Source organism: Columba livia, chromosome 11 (genome assembly GCF_036013475.1).
Source record: "Columba livia isolate bColLiv1 breed racing homer chromosome 11, bColLiv1.pat.W.v2, whole genome shotgun sequence".
Lineage (NCBI taxonomy): Eukaryota > Metazoa > Chordata > Aves > Columbiformes > Columbidae > Columba > Columba livia.
In genome coordinates this window covers 7,623,598-7,646,816 of record NC_088612.1, presented here as the reverse complement: position 1 = coordinate 7,646,816, position 23,219 = coordinate 7,623,598, and the positions used below count along the sequence as shown (strand labels likewise).

The window sequence follows — 23,219 nt, the reverse complement described above, 5'->3', positions numbered from 1 at the left end:
CAAAACGTGTGTCAAGGCCCCAGAGGGAAGGCTGAAAATATAAGCTGGTTTAGAAGTTTCAAAATCCAGCTCTTCTTCCAAAAGAGCTGAGTGAGCAGTTTAGGAAGCTCTGATTTTGAACATGGTTGTGCTACAGCTCAGCCCCTGAAACAGCCATGAAGGACTTCCAAGAGGAAAGGATCATTGAGTGAATGAATGTCAAGCTGAAGTTGCAGACCTCCCATATCCCACCTAAATCAATAGGATCTAGAAGCACTCAGAGCCGTTTCTGACCAAACATGTGGGTGACTCTCTAGAAATGGAGGCTGGAGATGGAAAGCAGATCAGAGCAACTAGAAGTGTCACAGTCCTCTGAATACCATTATCAAGGCATCCTTTGTGTCATCTGCACTTGACATTTATATGAGAGATAAAAGAAGGAATTTTAAAACAAAGGTTTCATTGCAGATTGCTGTTTTCTCATTGCTTTATTATTTGCTCTTTGCACATGTCAGATAAGTGAACTTGTGAATAGCCTTAATTAGAAATGCAGATCACAGTGGGCTGGAATACAGTGGACACTGTTTCTCTCCAGCAATCCTGCTGAGAATACACAGAGCCAGTTTGCTAAGAAACAAACAAAGTCAAAGTTAGCTTCATTTTTAGGGTACCCAGCACACACAGTTGCTGTGCCCAGTTCATAAACCCAGCATCTGTGAATAATACCTCATTCTTAAAGAATTTAATGGAAGAAAAGAACTACGTTTCCCATAGAAAGACCCACTAAAAGAGACATGCAGCTTCTGGTAGAGGTTTTATCCCCTAAGGTAGGATCAGACGTGATCAATGTTGAATTTGAGAGCTGCAGCCAGAAAAGCAATGTTCTGTCTCAGACCTGACAAGGGGCTTGTATAACTGAAAGCTTGTCTCCCTCCCACTCCCGACAGAGATTCGTTTCCCAAATAAAAGATACTAGCTTTGTCCACACACCTAGGCTTGCTTGGCTTACTAACACACCTCCTATGAGTGGGGCTCGAGAGAGCTTAATAGACCAGCGTGGTCTTCATGCTCCAAAATATATGTTCTTCCATAAGGATTTGAAGGAGATTTCTGATTTTCCTCGTTCATTTACATATTACACTTTTTTTTCATCCAGGAAGGTCTGTCGAGAGGATGCGTACGCTCCAAAGGGGTATGGAAAGGAAACAACAGACCAGAAGAAGGGAATGCGATGAGTGCTGGAAATGCACAGACTCGTTATTGAAATTCTGACCTTTCTGACAGCTCCTGGCTTCCTGTTGGCATTGTGTCAGGGCCATGACTATCGCGTTTCAGCCTATGCATTGCCTGCAGCAGAGTGTAGCAATTTCTTTATAATCAGTGGAGTTATTTTTTCATTGCATCATGATGACACCTGAGCAGAGATTTTTAGAGGGGGGGGGTGCAAGGAGAGGATGAGAATCGAAACTAAGGTGAGCTGGGAGCTGCTCAATTCAGCTTAAATGGAGCTGGGCTTATTTTATAACAACAAAATTAAGAGGTTAAACATTGTTTCCCTTCAAGTCAGTGATAAAACTCTCCTTGGCAATAGTGGGAATAAAACGTCATTAAAAATTTCTAATATTACTTCTAAGAAAAGATTTGGGAGGGAAGGATAATTGTTGAGATTTTTGTTTTTTACAATATCTTAGATTTCCTTATCAGAGTTATTGCACTGTTACAAAGTATTTTGCGAAGTTTTTTAAGGAAACACAGTTGGAATTTAAATAAAACATTAAATGTGATTGAAAGCTTTAACTGTCAGTTTGCCACTTTCTATTTTGGAAATGGCAAAAGGTCTTGGAATTTCAGAGCAACGTAAATTTGTATTTGAATCACATTACTTGCTATCAGGTTGTGAACTGATCTGCTCCTCAGACATGACTGGACATCTGCAAATTTAGCATTAAAAGAGAAAAAAAACCTAGAAACGTTACTGAAAAAACTAGGTGATGTAATGTTGAGCCCTATAAGTATAAAAACACATAGATAACTTCTAGCAGCATGTACCTGTATGTCACAGCTGTGTTACTAGGAGCTCCTTAAAATAACCCATTTATTGAGCAGCAACATATGAGATTTCTGGACAACGTTTATTCTTCATTAAAGTTTATAAAGCATTACACCTACGTAAAAGTTTTAAACAATGTTTTGCAGATATTTTAATTCACTTGAATAGTTTCAGTGGTGCTGATGCTGCTTTGGTGTTTTGTGGGGTCAGTTTTACAGGGAAAGAGTTTTATGTGAAGTAAGGAAATTTAAGGTACTTGGAAAATACAAGCAACCATAAGTGAACATCAGTATCAGAAGCATGACTTCAAAAATTTGCTCAAGAAGCTGAAAATCTCCACAGGAAAGAGTGCACTGGAAATGATACAACATGCAAGCAGAACTGGATATGAACTTCTGAAGAACTTCATTACCTCAAAGTCCAGGACTGTGAGCTCCTCTCAGGCTGCCAGAGACAATCCACCAGGACAAGGTCTCCATGTGACACCATTCAACATTTTCAAATGTTCATTTGAAAAAATTCTGAACAATATTTTCCAAGCTTTATAATCAGAGTATGTAGAACAAAAAAAATCTAAATTATATTCTATTCATTTCTATGGACCATGCCAGCAAACCTGCATCATTCTCTCTCCAAACAATAGCACCACTTCCTTTCTGGCTGATGCTCAGTAATTCTCTTGTACTTCTACCTGTGAGCATCCAGACCCATTTCTTTTCCAATCCATTAGCTTCTATAAATAAGAATTAGCCAGCACCCAACTGTTATATCACTGCGTGTTAACCACTCCTGTCTCTAACCTTTAACTTTCTTCTATTTTGTGATTTAATGTTTTTAATATTTCAAAAGGAAACTCACAGTAAATCTGAGGTTTTATACAAGCTATATTATTGCATTAATGACCTCAGTAAATGCCTCTTTTGAGCAAGAAAAAAGAAGAAACAAACTTTTTTTTTTCCCTAGGTCTCCTCTGTAAAGCAAGAAAGAGAGTTTGTAATAATGAAACATTTCTATTTTAGTGACACTTTTGTCACTTTTCCAAAACTCCAGTGCCTAATATAAGGCACATGGCCATGGATTGCCAAAGGCATTAAAGTTTTACTTCTAAAAGCTGGCGTTAAACTTCAAAGCCATTTGATTCAACAGCTTTCTCAAATTTTTGGTTTAATCTGTAACTCCAGGATTAAGGAGGCGAACTTATATAAATTTGGCCTCTAAATATTAGGACCATAACAACTATCCAGTTCTGCTTTCAGAAAAGTGACCTCACTTGGGCAAGTGTTTGTCAATGCATGTGTCCAAGCTTGTAATTAAAATATTCATGGACTTGCTCTAGTGGTTTAAGTAGGAGAAATAGCCTTTAAAAAGTATATGCAAGTGAGTCCTCCCAACAAAACAAAAACTGAAGGCACAAGATTCAAACTTCAAGTTCTGTAATGGAGCAGAAAATATTTTTCTAACTATTTAACACAAGGACAGATGTGAACAGGTTTTGTGTAAGGGCTATAGAGTGACAACCTTCCTTGAATATTTTGGACTTGTAAAATTGGGGCAGAAAAATTATTTAGGACTCTGGTTCTCAAAAGTTGTCTGTCCCTCGGTCTGACCTTCTCAGAGGTTTCCATCCATTTGGAAAGGACAGTTAAATCAAGTGTTGCAATGCTGTGGTTTGCAGTCCAGAAAGGTGGGGATGTTTTAATGCAACGGGCTGCACTTTGGTGGCAGTGGTGATTGAGGAGGGAACTCTTGCAGCCCTCCAAAGATAAATCACCCATTCATGGGTCCAAACCCTTTGATCCACTAGCTCCAAAGGACACAAATTCATTTCTCAGCAGTATTACTTGAGACAAAGATTTGCCCCATGAAGTCAGTCATTGGATTTCCAGACAACAGACTCCCACCCAGGGGGTCAGCTGCTCTTAGCACTGGTATTTTACCTTGTGGAGGATGGAAAACATACCAGCAGTGAGTTTGTTTTGGCCCCACAATACAGGGCCTGTTGCACTCCGCATCCAGCAGAAGATTGTTGTTCCAACAATGGAAAACGGAAGGGGGGAAGAGATGAACTCAGAGCACGCAGCACACCAACGCCAAAACACACATTGCAGACATTTCTGCTACAGTGGGATATGCAGGTTAAGCCAAGTTGGTGCTCTGCAAGTCTGAAAACTCACAGTCCAGCAAACACCAGCGTTCAGCAGACCCTGACAGAGCAGTCATATTATTCTGGCAAAGCAACTAGTAGTGGGGAAGCTTGAGATTTTTAACAAGTTGCTCCAAAGAAGACTTAACATTGTATCTCCTTCTCTGATGAATTCCCTTCCTATGGCCAAGCTCTCCCAGGAGGTTGCACGGAGTTAAGTCATTTGGCTGTGAGACAGAATAAGAGGAGGGTAAAGAGCAACTGAAGAAGCAGAAGATGAGAGAGGTGGGAAGACAATATGGCTGTGAAGGAAAATGCTCTCCCAGTGACGCGAGGGAGCTGCTGAGGGCACAGACAGGAGGGAGAGAGATCATGCGAAAGAAGCCACTGGCATACACAGGTTGTCCTCCCCTTACTCCGCACATCAATTACAATGCAAAGATGTCAGGATAACACTGGCACTCGAATTCCCTTGTGGTAAAACCTGAGGAGTGATTCTATTGCAGCTTATTCAGCCTTGCCAGTGAGAGAAAATATAGCTGTGTGTATGCCTGGCTCATCACAGGGAGATGTAAACGGCCGGAGGCTGTGTCCAGGTGCAGGCTCAGCCGCGGGCAGTGTGAGGGTTGTCAAAGCACCTTCACCGTGCAAGTCAGGGCACCAACACCAACATGCAGCATTTGCACACCCCATTACACATCTGAAGCCCCAAACCAGTAGTAGCCTTTGACTAGGATGTCTGAGCCCCTTCTTTCTCTAGCTGAAGCTCAAGAGAGATAATTAAATCAGAACAAGGTGTTTTTTCCTTCTTCGACTTCTAGGCAAAGGGTGTGAGCAGAACTGTGGAAATATGAACTGCTTCATCCCAGTCACTGAGGACAGGCCTGTATGTGTGCTTTAGCACTGCACATCGCCTGGATTTCATACCACACTTCTTTCTTTGCTTTTGCTCCCTCTCTCATCTCCCTCCAATTTCATCCTTTCCACCAGCACAGACTGATATCCGCTTTACTTCTACCCCACCCTCTCTCAGCATCTTTTCTTCAGGCTGTGATCGCTCCTTTTTGTCCACTGGCTTTGTCCTCTACTCTCTGCCCCAGTCCGATGCAACTTCCCAGTGTCAGCTGAGTTCAAGCAAAAGCATTCAAATATACCATTTTGGACCAGATGCAAACTCAAGCTTGGGAATTCTGCATATCCTCCATGTATTCAGCTTGTACAAACAGCAGCAGATATTTCTTTTCCTTCTACACAGGCATACACATACATTCCTGCTGTTCCCGTCTCTATAGGCATTCCCCAAAAGCCACCAAAAAATTATTGTAAATGCAACACCACATTATGTCTTCTAAAAAATAAAATAAAATAGTCAAACCCTGGCGTACCTCCAGAGAGGAAAGCGTCAGATCTCAGTTGGTAAATAAGATGTTACTGTGAAGCTTGAAAAGCCAACGTTATTTCTTCTTTGTGAAGGCTCTACCTGCATAACATGAAGGGGACTCAGTGATAGACACATTAAAACACCATTAAACTGTGAAATAGAACACAGTGTGAAAATAGATTTAACCTTCACAGCATATTGATCTCTACCCCGCGCCGCGCCTAAGTTCTTGGACAACTGTTTTATAATAGGTTTTACTTATTTTCCTGTTGCTATTCTGACTTCCTCAGAGGAGGGTGTTATTTCTAAAAGCTCCTGACAGCTAAGGGAAAAGTGGGCTTGTTTCTTAGTCATTGCTCAGTGCTTGAGCGCTGCTGCTGCCAGCTGCTCTGTAAACAGAAATCAGTTTTGTGCGAGTGAAGGATGGGTCTGGGCAGCAGTGATTGCCATGGGATGGGAGGAGGAGGAAGGGGAAGCGGAAAGGGAAGAGGAGATGGGCTGTTTGCAAGGACTCCGCTGAACAAAACTATGCAGGATGCAGGCGAACCAGACCCAACCTGAAAATGCCTTCTGAAAGGGATAGCGCTAAGATTTATATAAGCTTGCAGGGATGTGGAGTGTGTTTGCAAAGATAGGTAAAATAATTGTGCATACATCTGCATATTCAGACGGGAAATCCTTCTGATGAATTGACTGCGCCAGGTCACGCTGCTGCCAGCCAGTTCTGAAACTTTCACTGTGAGATTGGGACTTCTCGCAGTCATGAGTTATGCCGTAGGACCTCTGACCCCCCATCACCTCCCCTCTGACCATTTATCCATCTCCCAGAGCCTTATGCTAAGAATTCAAACCCTTCCAAATGGCCAGGTACTATTCTTCTTCACATCAGTTCAACAAAAATGTTCCACCCACCTCTACACTGGGATTTCCTTTCTGACCACCCCAAAATAAACCCAGCTGGAACACGGGACAGATAACATCCAGACATGTCCTGCAGCCCTGACCGAGGGTTTTGTAACAACCATGCACAAACTAGATTAAACTAAATTTTGGGGGGGTGGAAGTTTTTGTTTCATTTGTTTTTTTTTTTACAGAAATATTTCTGCTGCCTTCCCCACCATGGTCATCTGGCAAATACTGGCCAGGTTGGAGATCTCCAAACACACGTGAAGGGGAGGCTGAGCCATCAGCTATCGCTGACGTGCTGCATAGAAATCAAACCTCTAAACCAGCTGCCGGCCATGGCTGAAGCTCCTGCTGAGCAGCGTGTTGGATCTGTGCACCCAGACCTTGCCAGTAAATTAGCACCATGCCAGACATGTTTGTACACATGGTTCACGGACAATTTGCAAATTATCTGTGAGGCAACCATGCAACTACCACAGACGTTACTACCCAGCAAAGCTGTCCAGGGTTAATTTCAGGGCAATGAGAAAGCTGCATTGACTTCAGCAGGACTGGGATGGTACCCACTGAATTTAAGGCAACTGCCCACTGAAAATCTCAGTATGCTTCCCCTTTGGTTAAGTAGTGCAGTTTTCCGTAAAATTCCACATTTTGACATAGCATTAACATCAACCAAAAACTGCAGTTGACCAACATGTATAACAAGGTTAAATTTGTCTCATACACACTTGAACTATAATACTACTAATAATAAAAGTAGGAATGCTGATGGCAAGAAAACCGACCTTAAGAGCTGGCAATGGGAAGAATTATTTCTCACAAAAATTTCTGGGGCAAGTGTATATTTTATAGAAAGGGTCTCCTGTTCTGAATTACCTTAATCCAAGTCATACTGTGATAATGGAAAAGACTGAATACATGAGAAAATGGAAAATAACTATGTGGAAACAAATCCCCTGTAAAGAAGCCTAACGCTACACATGTGCAATAGCAGAGTTGCAGAACCTCACTCGTATACCCAGACTCCTCACTTTCTGAGCGTGTTCGTATGCCACACCCCTGGGCACTGCCTCTGGCGAGCAGCAGCTCTGCAGAGCTTCAGTGGACAAATTAAATCCCTCAGAGCCCCTTTCCAAGAACAAGTGAGGTGACAACCGGAGAAGCAGCAAGCTTGAATTTTCTGTCACACAGAGGTAGGCCAGGAGGGACTGCTGAAGTGGCCAGAGCATTGCTGGCACAAACAAGAACTGTGGTACTTTCTAATGGTGCACAGTGCTACAGTGGAGAAGAAAATATGGCATTTTTGCAGAATGTGAGCTGTGCATTCGTGTGGACATGGTCGCATATGCGTGCCATGCAAAGCTTGCCTTTGTAACATCAGGCTACCTGGGGCATCAAGACTATTTGCTGAGTTTTGTGCCCCACAAAACCCCACAACCTACAGGGACATTACGTTCTGCTGCTTTGCAATGCAAGCGGAAGACAGGTAATAAGTTCACATGGCCTTGGATCCTGGTGGGTCCAAATTAAAGTATTTCATCTCAGTTGTAGCAGATCTGGGCATGGGCTGTCCTACACTGCCTTTGGGTGAAGCTATACCTGAAGTAGCATCTTTGCACCAGGCTTGTAGCTCTTGAGGATGCTTGTGCTTTTTGAAACACAGCTGCAGCCCAGTTCTTTGCCACTGAACCAAAGTTTTTCTGTTCTTCAGAAAATGGGAATACTCTGGCATCCTGTCAGCAGGGCTGTCCACTGAGCTCCAGTTAACTTCACCACCATGAAGGAACAGGGTGGACAGAATGACTGAGAGCAGAGTATGAGCTCCAGCCTGCTCCTCCAAGCTCCTCCATGCACAATCAGGTGAGAACTGCTTACAGCAATGTTTGTTGCTCCTCTCTCATTTTGCTGTGGGCACAACTCAACTGAAATAATAATTTCCATTGTAGTGTTTAGGGAAGCTCTTCCAGGGTACCACTATCCTCTCTGCATTAGGTGCACCTAGTTTATCAGCAGCAAATGTTGATGCTATTTATTCCTTTCATAGAGGTACTCTATGGCACTCAGCTATTTGACTAAAGGGCAGTAAAAATGAAGTCCTCCACCTTCCCTATACCTCACCCATTTGTGGACACCATCACTCTTTTTTCAGAAACTCTCCAGAAACTTCTGTCTCACTGTAGAGTCCTATACAGATGGTTCACAGCCTCTATTCATGTACCCAGTCAATATGTTTCAACACTATGTTTCTAGTTTACTCTGATCCCAAACACCTTAATTGACTTCGTTTTGGTTTGCCTCTATTTAAATAACTCTTTTGAATAATCCTATCCTTCATGATCCAGTGCAGTCTTTGCCTGTTCTTACCTCTACAGCAAAGCAGGGGGTCTCCAGGGGCTTTCCTGCGGTCTGCACACTCTTGTATCTGTAGGACTCAGACATGAGGCTGTTGCTAATCCTGGACTTCCCTGTGGTGGGACAGGTCAGCAGGGAGGGATGAGCAGCAGATTCTGATGTTGGATCAGTGCTCCATGGAGGGTGATAAAGCCAGTTTGGCACATCAGTAGGAGAAAATTTAAAGACAAGGCAAGGGAAAGTAGGCAGCTGAGAATAAGAAAGCATAAATGACAATAATCTAGGGTGTTAAGTTTTGGTTGTGTGTTTTGTTTTTATTTGCCACAAAATTGCTCTGCAACCTCTGTTCGTCAGTAATTGGCTCAAGTTTCTCCTCCTTGCCCTCTCATCTTCTGATAAAAATGCCAGAATCTTCAGGATAGCACCCAAAGGTTACACATTGCATTTGCATCTCCAAGTGCAACCTCTTAATAAACCCATTTAACCATAATCTTAAATACAAAGCCTGAGATGCAAACATCTCATTCAGAAACATATTACATTTTGAAGTAATAGTCGCACATGACTATGGAAAGAGGATGTTAATAGTGACTGCTTACAGCAAATGGTATTGCCCAAATTGATACCATATCACACTCAAAAGGTCTGAACAGAAGCATCTGGGCCATCACAGTAGAGTTAAAAACAAGCCCATCGAAAATGGATAAACAATTAAAAATGTATTGAAAGAAGAAAGAAAAAGAGAAATCATTCCTAATTAATTCTAGTGCCCTGTACAACCCCAGACTATTTGTAATCCTACAGGGAACATCTTTATTGATCTGGGGGACGCTGCAGCAGACTTCTGATGCTTATCTCAGCATAAAAATAGGCTCTTGTGATGAGCAGTGATTTAATTACATGACAATCACTGCTAACAATGCATGGCGAATACCAAAAATATGCAGAGCAAGAGTGGCAGTGATAAATGCAAGGGAATGGCATTGACTTTCAGTAAAGTCATCTATTGCTAGAGATGGAGGGAGACTTCCCCCCCTCCCTGACCCTTCTTTTAAGGTTGTACCTGCTGTGCTGCTCCAGAAACTCTGTGGAGTGAGCCAACCACAGGCAGACACAAGGTGAAGGGAGAAATCGGACTGCCGTGATCAAAGCAAAATTTAGCACTCAATAAAACTAAGTCTCTTTTTTTGTCTGTAAGAACATATGCTCTTTCCACTGTGCATCTCCACTTGGAAATGAATATATTTACTCTACTTTGGGAGGTGGCAATACTGAGTAAGCGAATAATACATGGTTTTGCTGTGCACAGACTCAGGACGTTAGAAGCAGTCAAATCCCATCTTCCAAATACAGTAACTAGAATAAAAGTAGCAGCAAGTATTTACTCAAGAAATAAAAATAATGCTTTTTGTTTTACTTCTTTTCAGATGATCTTAAAAAAATACCCATAGTAGGAATAAAGGGTAGCTTCACTAAGACAAACCCATCACCATCTTATCCCCACAGCCCTTTGGAACTGAAGGACAATCTAGGCTGACTATGCATTTGGAAGCGTAAGCCCCAAATCTTTAAGTCTTATCATCTCCAGTTGGTAGGTGATGGTTAAATACTTAATATTCTTCCGAGTCATAGAAGTAACTTACAAAAAAATGCAGAGATCAGGAGCAAAAAAATTCTTCATTGATCTGTCAGAAATTTGATCACAACAAATCAGGTGTTGAGAAATCCATAGCAAAGCAGTCCCTGATTTCCTGGGGAAGTAGGTTCCTTACACATACCCATCCATCTACCTTCAAATCATTAAAGCCCAGTGCCTTATCCTTCCTTCATGGGCTGAAGGACACTCTTTAAATGACCTAGCTAAGAGGACATAGCTTCATGGAGCCATTCTAGCAGCCAGTGAGCACTAGTGTGAGGTACAATCTGTTGACAATCTAAATCTGATCAAAGTTGGCCCTGAAAGACCCAGAGCCAGATATATGTGCGCAGTCTATGAGCTTGTCCTACCTTCCTTCTCCAAGGCAGTCCTCAAGAGGTTAGATGGCTGGTTGCACTAGGACAACACGGCAAATAAAGTTTACATCGGCAAGTTTTCCAGCTCTCACTTTCTTCCCCTGTAAGAGGCATATCATCTTGTTCAGCCCAGAGGGAAATTGCAGGTGTTCAATCCAACATGCGGGAAGTGATTGGCAACATTCCTTCATGTAAAATTTAACAAGAATCACCAGCCCTCAGGTTAAAGCCACGCTGAGAACTTGAACTCATGCCTGCCCAGGTGCTGCTGCTCTTGCGAACACCGAGACCTGAATGCCGCCTCCTGCTTCTCCACGCTCAGCACCATGACTCGTGTCAGAAGAGCACGTCTTTTGTTCAAAACAAAATGACCTTCTAAATTATCTTGAAATGCCACACTCTTTCAAGTCAAGCAACCACAGAAAAGTAGACTTAAAGTGCTATAATCTCAAGAGGCTGTTTTTTCACTCCAACATTATTGCTAAATGCTTGTGAATATTTACATTCATCATATCTTTTGCTCACACATTCCTTGAACTATACAATTATTGTTGCTGCTGAGGGTCTTCCCCACTGATAAACTGTCAGGCAGATACTTTGTCCCAAAATGATGGAATTTCACCTGTGTTAACTTATCCCAATTTGAGAACAATTAAAACACTCTATCTGCAATACAGCAGATTAACAATCATTTGTAGTATCTCAGCTTCCTTCCGAGTTGCTAACTTCAAGGATGCTAAAGAGCAGATATTCTTATCATGTCCCAGTGTGATTTGAAGGGGTAGATGCACCAGGGCCCTGACACATGTAGCTTTGCAGATAAAATACACGTACAATATTAAGTCAGAACAGGATTCACTTCTAACACATGCCACAGTCTCTAAAGTCAAAGCTAACATTTCCCAAACAGTCTATCAGCTTAGTCTAAAGGACAGAGAATCTAAAGGTTAAGGTTTGATTAGAATGTATTTTGTCAATTTTTTCTTGACACATCAGAACCGCCAAATTCCTTCTCAGTGTGAAACTACCGGTCTGATGGGAAAATAACTCCAGTTCCATTTGTGATAATGCCTGCAGGATCAGGCCCTCCAAATTAAAAAAAAAAAAAAAAAAGTAACCCCATGTAGAGTACAGGAAATTAAATGGTGAGTTTGTTTTCTCGTGGGACAGCCCAACTCAGGGATTTGTTAGTTACCCCAGGCAGCGAGTGAATCAGCGGCAGCCAGTCTGATTTGGAGGGGACAAGCACTTTCCCATGCAGAGGGGTGCGGGGCAGAGCTGGAGCTTCCCACTGCTCCGTGGGTGGGTTGGGAGAGGACAGAGGGGGCAGCAGAGGGAGGAACAGCTACGACTGAAGGTTAAAATCAAAGCTTTGCAAGCAGAAAAAAAAAGGTGCGTGACATTTCCACCAACTTTGCTTTATCCAATTGTTTGCTTGCTTTCAACAGGGTGCATTTTGGTGACTGAGCTTTACTGACAGTGACCCATAGGGGAGCTGAGTCCTCAGTCCTACTCGTGATTATTCAAGAAACCAACCTTCAGCAGCAGCTTATGTTTGGGCAAACATGAGGGCATATTGCGTTTGCACATATATGTCAAATCCAGTTATTTATACACTGTACAGTTAGTCAACATGTTTAGTCATATTCCAATATCTCCATGATTCTGTAATCCACAGGCACCCAAAAGACCCCTAGTTAGATTTAAATTTCTGAATGCCTTCTGGTCTTAGAGACATTAGACTCTAAATGCACATATTATTGCACTGAAATGATTACCTTAAATTAAAAATGTGGGGATATGCATCAATATGACAAAATATTATATAAGAATATAAAGAATATAATAAAAATATTCTTGCTTTATGAATCAAATGAAAAATCTGAATAAAGCCTTTGATCACTGGTGTGGGCAGTAAATGCACATAACCCTCCTTTCCTTTAGGTAGGGCCTAGGAAATCCCACTAAGTAGTAGTAAAGATGTGGAGTAAGGCTTTACCTCATCTCTTGCTGCAGCACAGGCTCCGTCTCAAGTAACCTCCAGCGTTAGTTGTTACACTGCACTGGCAAGTGATGTACTTGCTTACCTAGTTAGATATTAAATATTATAGCACAGTAGGCATTTTGCAAAGAAAGGGAAACATACCTCCTAATGCAGATAAATTCAAAGTGTCATTTTAACCTCAAATTTTTATTGCATTTCAAACAGCGTTTATCAAAACAGATAGCTCCTTACAACATATATATAGTTACTGGACCATCCAAACCCCTTTGTTTGGTATGTCTCCAGCATAACAATCTAATACAAATTATTCTGAAACACAACATATCTACAGAAAAAAAAAAAGACATCATTCTGTCTCATGAAGAGAAATCAGTTCCATGTGGAAAAATCTATAGGGGGGGGGAAGAAAACATCTATTAAAGTATCAGTCCCAACTTCAAAATAAATAAACAATTTTTCCTGCAGTTGAATGTTTTCACTCAAATCGACGATCAGATCCCACATGCCTGCTTAAATATGTCTGACTTTGGTCCTTACAAAATGACAAGACTACAGTACGATAAACCAGATGATAGTTTAAAGCGAGACAATGAGGCATTGTTTACACAAAAGATTGAGAAACCAGTTTAACAAAAGGGGTGCGTGGACATCTATTGTATGTACAAGAGATTTACTGGAGATTTTATAATTTCTACAAGGCTCTTTCCAACCAGCTTCATTAACTTGAAGTAAATCAAATCATGCAGAGATCTGGCTCAGCCAGAGAGACATGCCGGGAAAGATACAAAATGAAGAAGAACAGACGCAAGACGATAAGCTTTAGAATCTTTGGCATTTTTCATAAACATTTTCAAGGTTTTTAAATCTGTATATTCACTTGTTTTTCCACACACACTCGCCAATAAATACATTATATATGTACTTTATACACAGCTCTGTATACACATGGGTACACAAGCACACGTGCACACAAAGAGGCATTCTGGTGGGTTTTTAAACCAGGATAATCTTTTTTTCTATCTTTCCATTTGCAGCTACACACAGCTTTGCATGAGCAAAATACATTCTTTATACAATCAAGTCTATGAAAATGTGCCTCTCCTTATTCAAAGGCACAGTGGGGCACGTTTCTTTGAAAAATAAACTTCTCAAAAAATCACTGAATCTGTCTAATAATCCAGTGGAAGATACCCTTATAATAGTTTTATTTCTTCAAATTCACGCAACAGGCCCATAGGACTGCATTACTGAACCACATGGCATGACTCCACTTGGATCATGGATCCATAAACAAGTTTTACCCGTTTTACCTTTAATTAGATGCCTTCCAAAGTCTTTTGATAAAAAGAAACCTGTCTCTCAGGATTCTCTATTTCTTGGCACCGTGAACTACCCCAGAGGATGCGGGTGGTAACCCCTGCCTGGGGATCACAAGCAGCAACTCCAGCTCTCGTGCGACCAACAATTTGTCGTGGTAGCAAATTGCTCCCACAATGTCCTACAGCAACTAAATAACCAGGAGCTAAACTCTCACCAAAATTAAGTGAGTTTACATACGATTCTGTGTTTCAGTTTCCCCAGTCAAACACAAATAATGCTGGTCATCTGAATTATTTAAAGAAAAGCACAATAGCTAAAGATTGATAAGCAAGCAAGAAATCATATTCTCCTCGGAACAGAAAACGGGGTCCTTTCTTCTGTCTCTTCATTGCTCAGTTTCCATATGACTTCACTTTCTGATCCTCTCCATGTGAACCACCAGGAAAGACTCCAACAAGACATCAGTGATGGACCAAAGCCTGCACACTAATGCACAACCACATCCTTGTGCACCGTGCTCTCCTTCTGCAAAAGCAATTGTTTCTTTAAGGCTATAAAATGTTTTTTTCTCTTGGATCTGCAGTGCTGACCCCTCTGGATTCAGACAGGAAAACAACAGCTATGCTCAAAATATCTGATGAGGTGGAATTAAAAAAAGTCAAGTCAAGAGAGTCTTTCCTGGTCAGCGAGTCAGGCTGCTCTACAGTCTCTGAATCCTTTCACAGCAGAAGCTTCTCACATATCCATTGCCAGCAATGGATCCCTGATGATTCCAGTATCCAAAGAGTTAACCACAGGGTGGGCTTTAAGAAAGAAGAAAAAAAAAGAAGAAAAGAAAAATCCACAAGTGCTGGATGAAATATTGAGATACTGTTGGAGCTCCTAGCTCTTTCTGCTAATTATGATAAAAAACTTTTTTAAATGTACACTGCTTGAACAGAAGATGGGTATCAAAGACTCGTTAATTCAGAGCTTAAACCTTTCTAAGCACAGTGATTTAACTCAGAAAAGAATAGCTTTCATATCTTAATGTAAATCTGTTGGATATGTTAAAAACTGTTCAGAGCATCGCCTCACATCAACTCAGCTGATCTGCTACACTAGCGGAATTATCTCTTCCTACATAAAACAGGGAGTGCTGCCATATCCAGCCTTGCCTCTGCAATTGAAGAGAGGGGAAAAAAAAAAAAGAAAAATAGAAAAAAAAAAGGTGCAGTTGCATCATTCTCTCCCATTCTCCTCCCCATCCCATAAGCTAGTTCATATGTTCCACCTTGCTCTTTTTTGGGCTATGACTCCATGGCAAAAAGACAACCCAAAAAAGACAACCTAAGAGACGTGTTTATCAAAAAACACGTAGTCTGTGGCGGTGACTATAGTGTTGTTCCAAAGCAAGATGAAGGGCAGGGGGAAAGCTGATGTGCATACACAGTGGGTGCAGGGGGAGATGCTGTGTTCCAAAATCGCGTTGCATCCTATAGAGCACTCCACTTCTTCCGAATGGGGCTGGAGCTGCTGGATGGTTTCAATTCAGCGTGCTGCACCTGTAACAACAAATAGACATGACATTTGCAGTTAGGTAACTCTAGCTCACTACAGTGTGTGTTAATGGCTCCCCGAGGACAAACCAAGGGAAACTAAGGAAGGTTCAAAAGTAATGAATCATTTTCTAAACACAGGAACATGGGGGATTAATTGCAGGAAGGATTTGAGAAGTCATGCATCATTTCTTGAAACGAAAATATTAAAAGCAGACTTTTCTAATGAGATACATGGGGTTCTACCTGATTTCAGCAATGTAGGCTAGAATTTTTGGATTTGTTTTGGTTTGGGAGTTGTTCTTCTTATCTTTCCGGCATTAACCTATAAGTTCAATAAACTTCTCTTAGGAGTTTCAATTCAGGTTGATCCCACTATGCGATGACAGTTGTCAAAACCGTACACACACCTTGGGATGCTGACTTATTTAAACATTTCAAAACAAGAAAATATTTTCCCAAATAGAACCTGGACAAAGCTGCCTCCACCTTTCAAAACAATTTAATATACAATATAATGTTTAAAGCATATGTGATAAGGTGACAAGAATAGTGTAACCTCCAAATTGTCTCTTGTGCTACAGGAAAGTATTCCCACTGAACTTATGGGGAAACTTTTGCCGAACATGCCATCTTTTTCACTCCTCCTCTGTCTTTTGTCCAACACGTGTTGGACAACAGCTAATGTACAGACAGAGGTAACTTCTAACTCACTGCAGTAGACACTGAAATAATGATGCATCAATAGCACATAAAATGAAGCAGACAGAGGAGGTTTGGAGCTGCCATGGATGACTTTTCACTAGAGCGTGTGGCTGTCACACAGACTCACTATTTTTAGCACTCGTGGAAAACTCTGAGAAAGTTTGTCCCATCCTAGGAACTTTTATCATTCCCCCCTCATAGAAAACTATTATCATTTGCCTTGGAGAGCTCAAAGGATCCCAAAATGATAGAAACCACTCAAGGAAATGTTATAAATGTAAATGTTAAATAAAGCATAAATAGAAAAGCAGCTTATCTTTAAACATAAACACTAAAAGGGCACATGCAAGCCATCATTGCAAACCCAGAGTGCTCTACAAAAGCAATGACAAAAAATAAAAATACACTGAAGCTTAATGTCTCTATGAGGATGATGTCTGTTTAGTTTTCTCCCTCCCACCAGTCTATGGTAAGATTTCTCTCAAGTTATTAGTGCTGCCACCAGCCAATCTGGTGGCCTCTTGAGATAAATGTCACCAGAAGCCTTTTCCAACCTTGTTTCCACAAGATGCCTCAACACTGCATGTGGGCAATTATTATTCTGTCTCCAACAGAGTAAAATCACTGTAGGAAGAATTGTGATCCCCTTATTCACAGTGAGTAGCACCTCACTGTGAAAGTACCAGGATTCACAGAGGAAGGTACAATGTCAGTGGGATCCAGGGCATCAGGATCAGGGCCTGAGGACACAGATTCCAGTTGATTAAAACAAAAGAAAGAATCCTTTATATCGTCTGGCTTTGTTACACAGCAAGACTATTTTCCTTCGTCCAAGAGAAATAAACAGATCTTGACATTCTCAAGGACTTATTGTTCAAATAATTTCCAGGAAGATAGGCAAGATTACTGAAGACAGTGTTGTTGTTTAAAAGAAACAGGAGAAGAGACAAGACTTGACTGAAATTGAGGGAGGACAGATTCTGGTTAGATTAAAAGTTATAATTCCATAATGGTAGAAGATTGATCTGATCAACCGCAGAGTATTTCAAACACATCTCAAGGCTTTCTTTAAAGAAAAAGATGAGCAGAGCATTGTCCAAGGGAGGTCTGGGGCTCAAGGTGGGTGGGGAGGAAGAATTTTGAGGGACAGCTGATGTGACAAAAAATACATCAAGTGCAAAGTCACAGAAATAATGCCCCATCCCCACACCCCCCCCCGCCCTGCTCCTTGAGAAAAGGGAGAATTCAGCAAATCCTTTTGGATAGTTATCTCTATCAAAGAGACTATTTTTCTCTCTCCTCCATACAAATACTGGAGCAGAAAGGTGACAGAAACCATAGCTCAGTAACCATGCTGGGTGATTTTCCAGATCAATTTAAAGTATATTTTTTCAGGATAATTTTTCTGCAATCATTTTATCCTTCTGACAAAGGATTTTGGCTCCCCTCTCTTCTAACACCCTCCCTCCCCTCCCTTTGTGGATTTTCCCCAATTCCTTATCTCCAATAGTCAAAAGTGCACTGGCATCGTATTCCCCAAGCAGAGCACCCAGCCGCTCTCCATTCCGCTTATTTCCTCTGTTGGGGGTGGTCGTTCATTACCTACCTTTTGAACATCAGATGGTACCCTGGAGAGGAAATCTAGTAGCTCATTATTGTCGATGGCGTAGGGATTTCTAAGCTTCTTAGTAAATTTATTTATGCCTAGAAAAATAAAGGCAAACAAAATAATACAACCCTTTTCTATTCCCCTCCTCCTAAATTGCTCAAGCAAGGTGAAAAACAGAAGAGGAATTCACAAATAAAAATTAGTGTGAAAACAGTGGCTTGGATTTAAAGCCAGACACATGTTCCCTGTCTTGGGGAATCACTCAAAAGGGCTTCCTGGAAGAAGTAGAGAACCTTATTTATGAAACTATTTTTCTACTTCGGGGATCATCTGTTGTCAACAACATGGCAAAAAAAAGACTGCAGCATGCATTCATTCTGGGGTATATTGTGGGGAGAATATACAACAGCTGAGACTGCTGTTGAATCTGTTCTTCCATGTGAGCAAAGACATTCCATTTCATCAAGCTCAGGGAACTGCAGGGCTCTGAAAAGAACTGGGCAGTACAAAGGCTTTCTTCCTTCAATTTCTTCTGAAAATGAAAGCTCCCCTTCTCCATCATGTCATAGCTTGTCCTCTCTCTGCAGAATATGACAAGCTGGTCATATTATGATGCTGTGGGACACTATAAAAACGTATCACAAGGTTGACTTTATTTTGATCTTACAGTTAATAACCTGGCTTATTGACTGCAGCAATAGCACTACCAGTGTTCTCCATGGACTTAGTTATGCTGCAGCTATCAGAGGTGGTCCCTGATAGGAGAAGATCCATAAAAGTGTATTGTTCATATTACTGTGGAGATCATGAGGTTTCCTCCTGTCTTTGAGGAAAGGGAGTGATGAGCCAGTGCCACCTCTATTGCATGGATCAGGGTGAGAAAATGAGGGACATGAGCACCCTTCCCAGCTCTCCCATGGTGCCAATGCAGCTGCTTAACACCCCACTACCGATTCCCCACCGTGAAATAGCAATAGTGTGGCTACGTAAAGGTGTGGCAGAAGAGCAAAGGATCATTAAACAAATTAAAATCATCTAACCCATTTTAGAGAAGAGCAGAAAAATACAGATGTTGATTGCCTCTGAGGATCATAATACAGCATTCAATTCCATCATGCCCCTTTCCAAAATCTCATAGTAGTTTCCCTGATTTCAAATGTGATGGCTGCTCCAGCCTTCTCCTCCCTCTGAAGTGTACCTGCTTCACATCTGAGATTCAGTTTTTGAGCCATATACTTGTAGCAAAATGCCAACACAATTTTCTGTGTACCTGATTTTTAAAAAACAGAAAATACCATAAGGTCTTTTGAGGCCTCGCCACAGGGTAGTTGTTTAACATGTATCATATTTGAAGGCCCTGTCAGTCTAGATGATGTTGAACGGATGTATAGTTTTCATGTACTCACCATGTCTTCCATACAAGAACAGCAATATTCTGTTACCGAACTTTTTGCTCCTAGCAATTTCTCTCCTTCCCTTTTGCCCTTTCTTTAGTTTGATTTAATCCCTTATTTCATTTATTTTCTCCCAATAGCAGCTTTTTGCACTGCCACCCTCTCTTTCTCTCCATTTTCTGTATCCAGGAGAGCCCAGACAGCACCAGATGGTGACAGGCCCAGAGCCACCAAAGGGCTGAGCTTCAGGGGTCTGGTGAGGATGACCTGCATGATGTCCTCAGACATTTTCCCTCAAGGCTGAGATAAAAAGCTATTACCCTAAATAAGACAGAAGGCCATTTTGAGATGAAGAAGGCCTTCAGCAGCTGGGATGCCACCTCCTTTCATGAAAGGCCATCTCACTCTCCCTCATGACACCACAAGGAAAGTTTTCATTCTTAAAAGCTCTTCTTGTACTTCATGATGCACCTTCATCCAAATACTTTCCAACCCGTGTTCTTCAAACACATCTTGTCTACTCCCTACCATTTCCCAAACAGAGGGCTCCAGAACCAGAAAGCTAATTACTCTCCTGCATAATAATAATAACAATAACATTGAAAGAAGCTTACCTAGACTAATGCTTTTATTGTGGTGCTGTTGGAAACTTTTAAAGAACCTTAAGAAATGCAGGTCATCAGATAACCCAGAGGGAAAAAATGTAATTTTAAGAAGTTCATAACATAGTTATTCACCTGTAACCAACAGCATTTGATTGTCTGTGTAACAGGTCATTTAAAGCTTATTTGTTTTCATTCTGTAGATACATATATTGTATTTATTGCATGCAAATAAGACACAGTGGAGTACTTACCCCAGATTAAAACAATGTACCTCAGTGGTATAAAATACAAAATGACTGTGGCTGCTGCCAGGACCAAGCAGGCCAGGACAGAGAGGAAAGGCACCGTCCAGTTAAATGTGCTGTAAAGAAAAACAATAATCCTTCTCAATATTTCTGCACTTGGACACTGCTTGTACTCTGCTACACAATAATAATTTAATAACTGCTTTGCAGTGCTCAGTGCTTTCAAATGCACTGTAAATTGCAGAGCCTTTTGGAAGGTGGATAAGCAGATTACTGTATCTGGATGTTATAATGGATTAAGGGAGATATCTGGGAGGCAGATCTCATGATAAGGAGAGAGAAGATAGGCTCTGGGGAGCTCAGTGAAGTTGTCAGGCATGTAGTGAGTTGTTTTTGTTTCTTCTCATATGTGTCACACTTGTTACACATCTCTGCTCACTGGTCAGCTCTCCATAATTCATGGGAAGATGATCTGATCTGGAGACGAGGCCATGCCGCAGGTGTCAGCCACCTGAGCTGGCTCTGCTGGCCCACAGCGGAGGTGACACGGGACACGTGTCAGTGCACGACTCAAATGTGGCAGGTAGCCAGACTCAGCCAAGCCAATAACTTGGAGTAGATTAATTATGACTGACACTAAACCTTATAAGAGCAGTTAAAGTCATTTCTCTGTACATTATTAGGGAATGGTATTATGTATAAAGCTGTCTTAATATTTATAAAATTGCTTCCATTAATATTTCCTTACATTTTCAATAATTCCTTACTATGCTGTATATAGGAGGCTGTCTTGAGTAAGCTACAATATGCTAGAGCAGTCCAAGCTGCTGCACATCACCAAGCTTCTGTACACCAACCTGCATCAGGTTTTCCTCAAGGGGAGCACTCTCAAGAGGCTCAGTTACTACAGTCATCCAGACTTTTGCAGCACAGTAACACAAAATAAGATTTCTTTTCACTCACACCACTCATCTCTAAGCCCACAATGGACCTAAGGTGAGCAGCTAATGCTAATGCATCTTTGAAGTTATTTTGTCCCCCTGTGTGCTTGTAAGATACAGCACACACCAAACATTGAGATACCTGGACTACATGCATGCAGATTAATCCATAGGTGGATTTATGGATCTGGGCACCTCTGTCTGTTTCATACAATCTGCCTGCTAACTTCGTCACATCATGATGACGGGGAGTAGGAAGAAGAGAGAATGAACGTGGACCACTTATCAGGCTATAAAATAAGAAGAACTTCCCTTGACAGATAAAATTAGTAGGATGCTACAAGAATTACTTTTAAGCTTCAATAGATGTATTAAATATTAAGTAAAGAGAAGTGGGAGAGGACCCATCATTATCAATCAACGTAGCTTAAGTTAAAGGAAAAAAAATAGCAAAACAGCTCAATTCATTTAAACTATTAAAACTCTCTGTGATGATATAAGTAGAGTGACAGACGGAAACTGTAGCACAATTCAGTCTGTCACTTACAGAAAAACTTTGGTGGCAATTTTTTAATGGTACATTACTGTTGAGTTACAATTGAATTCTTCTGAAATTACATCGGGTATCCACATTAATACCCAATTTGTTCTTTAAGACCATTGTTACCAAAATGAATACAAGAATTAATAGTGCTTAAGCAATCTTGAGTCTTCCTGCCATGCAGCTGGGCAGAACAGTGCCCTGTTCATCGACTGGAATACATCTTTGGGCCACTTCCACCCCAGCTGGGGTGTCCGGTGTGGAACCACAGCACACGCGTTTGCTGTATTTTTAGCTTGAACCCAGCTCCTCATTAAAGTGTGGCTTGATCACAAACCATCACTGTGTTCAAAACAGAAAACAATGTGGGTCGATTAACCACCAATAAAGATCGGGTTATAAAAGTTTGTGTGTATTTGTGTGTGAGTTGTTTTTGGTTTTTTTTTAGGCTTTTCACCTCCCTCCTTGGTAAGGTCAGGAATGCCCTATGTTCCTCCCCTTGCAACGTGACACAGAAAAGCCTCTTTGGGCTTCCTTGTGGCATGAGCAGGAAGCAGACAGCTCAAAATGGTAAAGAGAGAAGAACATCAATACATTGGGCAGGGAAATAAGTGAATGGCAACCCCTGTAACCAGGCTGGGGCAAGAAGGGCATGGGAAAGACAACACCAACCATCAATTCCTACCAACTTTCTGTGAAGGAAATGAAAATAAATGCCTGATACTTCTGCACCCACATCTTCAAGCAATATTTTTTCCTTGTGTGGCATCATCACTCCTCCAAACAGACAACGCCAGAAATCTGGGCAACTGTGAGAGCTACATCAGCAGAGCACACAGCTCCTTCTCTGTGTTTTGGAAAGGTTTTTTGAGTAAAAGACTCCAAGATAAGCAGCAGCAGTGGAACTGGCCAGGTTTTCCTGCTGCCCCTTGCAGTCATGTTTTGAAACAAGACTTTCACTCCACCTTAATTGTCCTGGCTCTGCTTCATTGCAAATCATAGCTAAGCAAGAAAAAATAATCACATACTTTTTAATCCTCTCTCCGAATGATGCCATTTCTTCTAGGATGCTTTGAACAGCTATGATGATCTCTTGGACCATGTGGATTCTGTCAATTAACCCCTTCTTCTCAGATTCCTAGCAAAAAAAAAAAGGAAAACAAAACCTTTTTACACATTCAGTATTTGTTAACATGTTCACGTAAAGAAGATAAGATTCCCAGCACTGCTGATGCACCCATGAACTCAAGTATATCACTCAAGGAAGGAGAGAACACCCTGGGTTTATCACATACAATTAACATGAAGACACAGAGTTCCCCTTATTTGCTTCCTCTTCCTTAGCACATGGGCAGAGGTTTCAACATCTTGTAACACAACTCGATCTCAAATGAGGCTTCAACTGAAGAACCCAGCTGAATGCCAAACCAAAAGAGATGCTGAGCATCCCCGAGGCCAGCTGACCTGTAGGGCAGTGCTGGGTGCTCAGTGC

At 41.4% G+C, this 23,219-nt stretch overlaps 1 protein-coding gene across 19 annotated transcripts in view; it reads right to left on the bottom strand.

Moving 5' to 3' along the window:
* Positions 1 to 12,996: 12,996 nt before the first annotated feature.
* MCTP2 (multiple C2 and transmembrane domain containing 2) overlaps positions 12,997 to 23,219 on the bottom strand; it is a 147,486-nt gene continuing 137,263 nt past the window's right edge. For 18 of the 19 annotated variants that reach the window (XM_065076637.1, XM_065076634.1, XM_065076636.1 and 15 more), the window contains 4 exons: positions 22,756 to 22,865; positions 20,252 to 20,361; positions 17,999 to 18,096; positions 12,997 to 15,693 (listed from right to left, as the gene is read on the bottom strand). In XM_065076637.1, coding sequence (XP_064932709.1) covers positions 15,625 to 15,693; positions 17,999 to 18,096; positions 20,252 to 20,361; positions 22,756 to 22,865 — 387 coding nt within the window. In that variant the 3' untranslated portion in view covers positions 12,997 to 15,624. The remainder of the gene's footprint in view (positions 15,694 to 17,998; positions 18,097 to 20,251; positions 20,362 to 22,755; positions 22,866 to 23,219) is intronic. The other variant, XM_065076640.1, reaches the window with a different exon arrangement.